Here is a 9,168-nt window from a genome sequence, read left to right on the forward strand (position 1 = left end):
GCCAAGAGTAGAAAAGAATATTGCTTAGGTTACACTATGCTTCGAAAAAATACGATGAAATGGTTATGATTGGAACGGATTTGACTAAAGAAAAGGAATATATGTATGTACGCATGTATATATATATATGTATGCATCTGTATGTAGTCTTTGTGATTGTCTTTGTCCCTCTCCCCACCACTTAACAACCATCGTTAGTTTGTTTACGACCCCGCAACATAGCAGTTCGGCAATGAGTTCAGTAAAATAAGCACCATACTTACTAAGAAAAAAAAAAGGTAAAAAAAAATCTGTTTGACTAAAATCATTCCAAGCAGTGCCTCAGCAAGACTAAAGCTTAATGACTAAATCAAGAAAATATAAGAAATGACAATTTCTCCGATCCACACTTCTTTCTATTCTTACAGACCTCACTCTTATGAGAAACCCTGGTTTAACAGACTAGACATTTCAGGCTTAATGAATACTGGATGTTAAATAAAACTGGCACAACGACAGGTGTTCCAGTTGATCCAATCATTGGAACAGCCTGCACGTGAAATTAACGTGCAAGTGGCTGAGCATTTCACTGACACGTGTACCTTTAACGTAGTTTACAGGGAAATCCAGCGTAACAAAGAACGTGACAAAGCTGGCCCTTTTGAAATGCAGATACAACTCCTTTTTTCCAGGTGAGTCGACTGGAGCAACGTAACATAAAGTGTCTTGCTCGTGGAAACAACGCGCCGCCGGGTATCGAACTCACGACTTTATACTCATTAGTCGGTTACCCTAACCACTAAACCACGCGCTTTCACCTGACTGTTAGATATGTCGAACATTCACTTTCCTTCAAGGCCAATTTGCACCCTGATACATATATAATTTCCAGCAGGTAGACATACTCAGTATGTCCTTTGATTGATACACACACACACACGTGCGATTCTTTTCGTCTGTGTTTCTCCCTCTGACAATCGGTGCTCCGGTGTCGGTTTGTTTATATCCCCGTAATGTATCGGTTCTGTAAAAGAACCGTTAAATTAAGGAATCACTAGAACAAGTACAGGGATTTGAAAAAAAAAGTAAATAAAACAACATAAGTACTAGGATCGATTTATTCGACTTAATTCTTCGAAGGTAGTACCCCAGGATGGCCGCCGTCCGATGACTTTTTTAAAAAAAAGTGAAAGATAAAATAGGGGATTAAGGAATTTATGAGCATAAACAAAGCGTGCGGGCATTAATCTAGCCTTGTAAAAACAAAAAAAAGTTATAATATACAATTTACGCCATGTTAAGACTGGATAAATGAATGAATAAATAAATAAATAAATAAAATGGGGTTTCCCAAGGCGCTGGTTAATCCCAATCATTGTTAATTTTCCATTTATCACCTTGACTAAAATCGCTCGCTGTGAGAATTATCTCCCCTGTTCAATCTTTAATCTCTCATATATCATTATTGTTTTCTGCTCTTCCAGAGAAGCATGGCTTTTCGCCGTTTATCTTCGTGTTTCGGCAGAACCCTGTTAAAATGTTCTCAGCCACAGCCACTGGCATCGATACGGATGTCATCTCATTTTCCCATAGACGATTCTCTCTTTGGATTAACCGATGAACAGAAACAAGTAAATTATATTTTTAATTTAATTATCATAGAATTCTCTTCTTCGTTTTCCCCTTCAAGAAATATTACGATGCTATCGTTGTTAAGCCTGAGGTCAGCCTTGGTCGGACTCACCTTTATGGTCAATGGCGTGCTGGCTTTGACCATACTTTTCTCATTTTTCAGACCTAGTGTATTAAATGAGGGAAACACTTCCGCCCGAATCTGTTTATTTTTTCAAACGTAATTTGCAAATGATTTAGGGTTAGGGTTTAGCTGCTACTTCTAGTAGAATGACCCCTCCCCCTTGTTTTTGTTTCCTCATAACGTTCATAAAGGTAAATATTTTTAAATGAAATTTTCTGTAAATGCTTTGAGATGATATATATATATATATATATATATATATATATATATATATATATATATATATATATATATATATATAGCGTGTGTGTGTGTGTGTGTTTCGAGCACTGTGCAGGTGTTATGTTTTACGTAATTTTGTGCAAATTGAAAAGGTACCTGACCTTCTACACAATAACCAAAACTTGCTAGAAATAGCAGCTAAATTTTCCTCACATTACAACCTCCAGTCTTTTTCTGTATCGAACGCATTTTTAAAAACGGTAGGAGCACGTATGTGTGATTTAGCTGCTATTTCCAGCGTATTTAGCGACTATGTAGAAGCTCTCAGTTGTTTGTCTATAAATTGGTTAGTGTCGTTTAAATTGCCATAGTTAGTAATAATACTGCTGTAACACTAACCAATAAACGAGGAGCATCTACATGATGGCTCATGTTAGAAATAGCAGCCAAATCTTCCAAATCACATTCTACTGACTTTAAACTTAAAAAAAAAGGCACTTGGGTAATATCCTCTTTGACCCCTTCTTCTACCAAAGATGTGATGGTCACTACTGGATAGTCTTTAACTATAACTTTACTCGATCACGGCTGACTTTGGGCTAACAACAGCCGCTGATGGTTATGGAGCGAAGTTCGTATCTCTGTCTAGACAATTAGTTTTTAATTACTCTTGTAAAAATTAAATAAACTTTATGCGTGGCTTTGCACTCAGATGGAAGTTAATATTATCAAAACAACAGCACGTAATCTAGCATCTGGGCGAACCCGTAACCTTCTCGTAGGCTTGTCTCATTGTTACGTAACAGTTTTTCATTACCAAGCATATTCAATATATAAAAGCAAATCAGACCAAAACAAATGAAAATAGGGAGATCTTTCGGAGAATGTGTATCAAAACTGAAAGCATTTGTTCGGCAATTTCTGAAAAGTTTTTTTCTTTTTTTTTTCTTCAGCTGAATCGCTTATATTCATGTATTTTTTTTTTTTTAATTTGGTAATTTTTCAGATTAACATCCGCACGATCTTCACTGGGGTTTTAGGGTCAGGGTTAGTTTTAGAGTTAGGTTTAGGGTTAGGGTCACGATTAGGGTTTTAGGGTTAGTTTTAGAGTTAGGTTTAGGGTTAGGGTCACGATTAGGGTTTTAGGGTTAGGTTTAGGGTTAGGGTCACGATTAGGGTTTTAGGGTTTGGGTTAGGGAATTCCGTCCCTAACCATAACCCTAACCCTAAACACTAACCCTAACCATAACCCTAACACTAACCCTAACAACTTAGGGTGGAATTCTAGTTTAAGCACCCCATGTAACTCCCCACCGCCAGCACCACATGAGTTTTTTATTTTTTCGAAATTTATTTTCAAAACAGAATTTTTTTGCTTAAATCCCAACAATGGACCACCATTGAATGTATTCCATTAAATGTGTTTATGGGGAGAAAAATATTAAAAGGCATCAATACAGGGGCATAGCTGTGTGGTAAGAAGCTTGCTTCCCAGCCACTTGTGTGGCACCTTGGGCAAGTGTCTTCTGCTGTAGCCTCAGGCTGACCAAAGCCTCGTCAGTGGATTTGGTAGATGGAAACTGAAAGAAGCCTGTTGTATATATATTTATATGTATACATAGGGTTAGGGTTATATGTATGTTTATGCTTGTGCCTTTGTGTCCATGTTTGTGCCCCCTCCCCCCACTACCACCACCATTGCTTGACAACCGATGTTAGTGTGTTTACATTCTTGTAACTTGGTGGTTCAGCAAAAGAGACCAATATAATAAGTACTAGGCTTACAAGGAATAAGTCCTGGGGGCGATTTCTTCAACTAAATAAAACCCTTTAAGGTTGTGTTCCAGCATGGCCACAGTCAAATGATTGAAGCAAGAGAAAGAATAAAAGAAAACATGTCAGAATGACGAAGAAACGAAGAAAGTGTATCAGGTGGTCATAAGGTGTGCTAAAAACAACAGCTAAATCACCCTTAAATCATACAAAAATTTTTTTGTTTCATAATTGTATGATTTCCTGTGTGTAGAACACAAATTCACAAAAGGTGTGAAGGCATATAGATTAGTGGTTTGGCTATTTAGCTCACAATTTCAAGGTCATGAGTTCGATTCCTGATGATGCACTGTGTCCTTGAGCAAGTCGTTTCATTTCATGTTGCTCTAGTCCCCTTAGCTGGCAAAATTGAGCTGTACCTGTAATTCAAAGAGCCAGCCTGTCACATTCTGTGTCATGCCAAATCTTCCTGAGAACTACGTTAAAGGTATGCATGTCTGCAGTACTCAGCCATTTGTATTTTAATTTCACCAGCAGGCTGTTCCGTTGATTAGATCTACTGGAACACTTGTCATGATAACCGACAGAGTGCCAATCAGATACACTGGTTCTTGAGAAAATGCAGGATGACCATCACTGGAAAGCTTGTCAAAACCCCAGGTAAATTAGTTGGTTGAACCAGAATGCTTGTGCTCACTAAGGTTAAACAATAATGTATTCAATTTTATTCAAATCACAGTTTCATTCTAATTACTTCATTATAATTAAACATCATCATCATCGATTTATTTTGTTTATTATTTCATTTTAGCTTCGAGAATCCGTTTTCCAGTTTGTCCAGAAGGAACTTGCTCCAAAAGCTCATGAAATTGATTGTAATAATAACTTCAAGGAAATACGGGTAAGTTACCAAACCTCCAAGGTGTTTAATGTCAAGGTGGTTCTTTTCGCTCTCCCATCCTATCACTCTTTCTCCTGCCTTCTTTCTCCCATCCTTCCTCTTCTCTCTCTAACCTCTCTCCTCTCTCACCCTCACTTTCCTCGTCCTTACTCCCCCACCGCACTTTCTCACTCCAACATCTAAGTCCATTCTGGTTTGATTTCAGTCTAACTCCAAATTAACTCACAACAGTTATTAAGCTCTCAGCAAATGGAATAATCCAATAGAATAATCCACATTTTTTGAGCCAATATTCCAACAGAGTATTCCACATCTGACATGTTGATGTTGCATACATAGATATGTCCTAAATCAAAACTCCAGGTATAAAAAAAAAAGAAAAAAACGATCATTCTTCTTATTGATAGGAAGGCACTCATTAACACTTTCTATATTTCATTAAATTTGCCAACCTTCATCCGTTTCCAAATGAAGTAATTCAAACACAAACAGCCCAATGGGCTGACAGGTTTCCATGGAAGGTTGCAAATAAATATGACCTCTTGTATGAGGGCAACCATTTACTCTTTACTCTTTTACTCTTTACTCTTTTACTCTTTTACTTGTTTCAGTTATTTGACTGTGGCCATGCTGGAGCACTGCCTTTAGTCGAGCAAATCGACCCCAGGACTTATTCTTTCGAAGCCTAGTACTTATTCTATCAGTCTCTTTTGCCGAACCACAAAGTTACGGGTACGTAAACACACCAGCATCGGTTGTCAAGCGATGTTGGGGGGGACAAACACAAACACATACATATATATCCATATATACGACGGGCTTCTTTCAGTTTTCCGTCTACCAAATCCACTCACAAGGCTTTGGTCGGCCCAAGACTATAGTAGAAGACACTTACTTGCCCAAGGTGCCACGCAGTGGGACTGAACCCTGAACCATGTGGTTGGTAAGCAAGCTACTTACCACACAGCCACTTCTGCGCCTGTTTATGATTTACATGCAAAGGCAAAACAATGAGACCTGAACACAAACACACACACACTCATTCATGTAATCTTCTTTCTGTTTCTCGCCACCAGTTCTACTCACAAGTCTTTCATCTTCCTGGGGTTATAGTAGAAGGCACTTGCTCAAGGTGTCACACAGTGGACCTGAAGTAAAAGAATCCAGTACATTCTAGAAACTAGTTTGCATTAGGAACAGCATCCAATTAGGCAGATATTGGAGCGTGATGCATTCCTCTAACTCATCACATCCTATCAAACCATCCAACCCATGACTACATGGAAACTGGACGTTAAATGTAGATAGTGATGATTATGTGTTTGTGTATGTCTCAACATGCCTACTTTTTGTATCCTACCATTGGTTGGTATATATAGAATTATGCAGCAGAGGTTTAATCAATGTGTTCACATGACATACTTTGCAAGACTACCAAACGCTCTCTATCTGGCTACTACTGACTACTACACTTTATAAGAGTTCAGCTAGTCCATTCTTCAATCTGCTAGGGGTGCCAATGACTCTTGCCACAACACTACCCATTGACACTTCCTGGGCAGAAATGAAATTTGTTTATCTCTCACAATAACAATATGTCCTGCAGTTCAGCAGTTCTACATATAAAGAAAGACCAGTCAAATGGAAGTACCTGGTATTTAAAAATTATTGAGAGTCTGCACCAGAAATCACACCCCATGGTAGAATACTGCTTTGACCCTCTAGCATTCAGATTACTCTGTCAAGCGTAACGCTTTATTATATTCAAATTGTTTCGAATTAATCATGCATTATCTCATAGCTTTTGAGATTGTGAGGATGTGATTGTCTATTTTCAGACTGATATAGTAAAGTAGGTGTGAGAGGCTGTATCTGACCAGTTTGAATATAAAACAGATAGAATATTTGAGTCTGATAACCTTATCCAGGGTTTTATTACTCCTAAAGGAGGACCCCTCCCTGGACTCCTTCTACCACTGTCTATCTCTTTGCCAGTTGTGGCCACACAGGCCCTGAGTAGGGGGTGAGATTATCTCACCTTCTTGTCTTTGGTCAGCCTCTTCATCTTGTCCATTGTCTTGGTGTCTGTTACGTCACCTTGATTGTCCATCTGTTGTCCTTATGGCAGTGAAACACAGGCTCTCAGCACTGCCATCAGGAATGTCCTGATTGTAGCCCAACGGAAAATGGAACGAATTATGCTCAGCATCACATTGTGGGACACAAAAATCAATGCTTGAATTTGACAGCACAGAAGAGTCAACAATGTCATGAGAACCATCAAGTAGAACAGGGCCTGATATGGCCAATTTAAATGCTAAAGGGTGAAGAATCATCTAACTCATGCCAGCATGTAAAAAGTGGATGTAAAAAGCAATGCTGATAATTACTTAACCACATTTCTGTATTCATTTGTTCATATTATATTTTATCATGATCCAAGTTGTTTCCCCTCCTTCCCTGGGGGACAGTTATAAAGTTACCATTAATTTTATTTTACTTTTTTTTTCATCTGCAATTTAGGAATTCTGGTTAAAATGTGGTGAAATGGGTCTGCTTGGAATCACAGCTCCCAGTAAGTATATTGCTGAATCTATCTCTCACATCTCACCTAACACAGCTAACAAATAGGAATAGAAAAACTACTAATAATGATAACATTGAAAAATACCTTAGGAATGAGAACCCAGGTTCAAAATTTCCCCAAGACACCTGATGAAGGCTGGAGGATATATCAGCCGAAACGTTGTGTTAACAACAAACAAGATGAGGACAAATATCCGTCAAATGTAAATAATTATTAGGAATTGTATGAAAAAATTGTTAAAATATTTTGTGTATTTTAGAAGTATGAGCAATTTATTGCGCATAAATTTTAATCACAGAATCTTATATGGACTTCAAAGGTCATCTGGACCCCAATTGAGAACCACTGGTCCAGCTAAATGATCAGGCGCAATCCACAAACTGTTGTTCCAGATATTGCCCCTATTTCTTTTGACATGCTGGTCTTGTGCCACTAACCACCTCTTCAGCAATCCCAATTCAATCATTTCTCCTCCTCTCATCACCCTGTATTGAGTCCAACACCTAAGAGCTACATAACAACTGTGCCAAGTCCTTCCATCTCCAGAACATCAGACTGCTGAAACTTGTTGCCTGTTTATCTCTTTCTTTCATGTGTAGACATGCAGCAGTCTAAGCTGAACATTTTTGGCTGCCATTTCTGGCAGATTAGTGACTACTGATAGGCAACTGAATGACAGAGTACAGCTCAAAAATTGCTGTCCCAGATTTGCCACCATTCCATATGGCTCCAAATAATGACCTATATAGGATGAGGTGAACTCTCTCTCTCTCCCCACTATTGCATTCTCTATCTCTCTCTCCACTGTTGCTCTCTCTCTCTCTCTCTCTCTCTCTCTTTCTCTCTCTCTCTCTCTCTCTATCTATCTATCTATCTATCTATCTATCTCTCCACTGTTGCACACTTCGGTATGTATGTTGTTCTTAACGCTGATAAGAACACTAATCTGGTCTTCTGTTTAATGACATTTGTTGCTGTGCATATTTCAAGTGTGCGTATTTGTGCTTGTGCACTGTATGGCCTGGTGAAATGGGATACCGCGCTCAGTCACTAGGTCATGGGTTCAATTTCTGGTCTGGGCAGTGCATTGTGTTCTTGGGCAAAACACTTTCATGTTGCCTCTGTCCATTCAGCTGTAAAAGGACAACCCTGTGACAGAATAGCCTTCCAATGAGGAGGAATGTTGGTCAGCTCACCTAGCCAGCTGGGTGGCATCATTCAAAAGCTAAAATAGCATGAAGCGCATTTTGACCAGCGATGTATAACAACATCTGATAGTCTGGTCAATACCATGATACCATGATATGTGTGTGTGTATATATGTTCTTTTACTTGTTTCAGTCATTTGACTGCGGCCATGCCGGAGCACCGCCTTTAGTCGAGCAAATCGACCCCAGGACTTATTCTTTGTAAGCCTTGAACTTATTTTATCGGTCTCTTTTGCTGAACCGCTAGTGTACGGGGACGTAAACACACCAGCATCGGTTGTCAAGTGATGTTGGGAGAGACAAAACACACAAACATATACACACACATACATATATATGTATATACGTATATACGACAGGCTTCTTTCAGTTTCCGTCTACCAAATCCACTCACAAGTCTTTGGTCGAAGACACTTGCCCAAGGTACCACGCAGTGTGACTGAACCTGGAATCATGTGGTTGGTAAGCAAGCTACTTACCACACAGCCACTCCTGCGCCTAATATATATATATATATATATATAAGAATTTAAGGATTGGAGAAAACGCATGTTATAATTGCATATAATTGCATAGTGTGCAATTATAACATGCGTTTTCTCCAATTCTTAAATATACTCAAATACCCAAAATTTCAAGGAGTTCCTGCCTTAAAAACAGGAACTAAACCACAGTTATTTTGTGTTCTTTGCTACATTGGTTTCTATTAACCCATTTATTCTATCAGAAGAATTTTTATTCA

At 38.7% G+C, this 9,168-nt stretch overlaps 1 protein-coding gene across 1 annotated transcript in view; it reads left to right on the forward strand.

Annotated features, from left to right (window-relative positions):
• Positions 1 to 1,422: 1,422 nt before the first annotated feature.
• The window catches only part of LOC106871505 (isovaleryl-CoA dehydrogenase, mitochondrial), a 28,056-nt gene continuing 20,310 nt past the window's right edge, over positions 1,423 to 9,168 (forward strand). Inside the window, exons 1-3 of the mRNA XM_014917994.2 lie at positions 1,423 to 1,610; positions 4,542 to 4,631; positions 7,155 to 7,206. Coding sequence (XP_014773480.1) covers positions 1,470 to 1,610; positions 4,542 to 4,631; positions 7,155 to 7,206 — 283 coding nt within the window. The 5' untranslated portion in view covers positions 1,423 to 1,469. The remainder of the gene's footprint in view (positions 1,611 to 4,541; positions 4,632 to 7,154; positions 7,207 to 9,168) is intronic.

Source organism: Octopus bimaculoides, chromosome 24, assembly GCF_001194135.2.
Source record: "Octopus bimaculoides isolate UCB-OBI-ISO-001 chromosome 24, ASM119413v2, whole genome shotgun sequence".
Classification (NCBI taxonomy): Eukaryota; Metazoa; Mollusca; class Cephalopoda; order Octopoda; family Octopodidae; genus Octopus; species Octopus bimaculoides.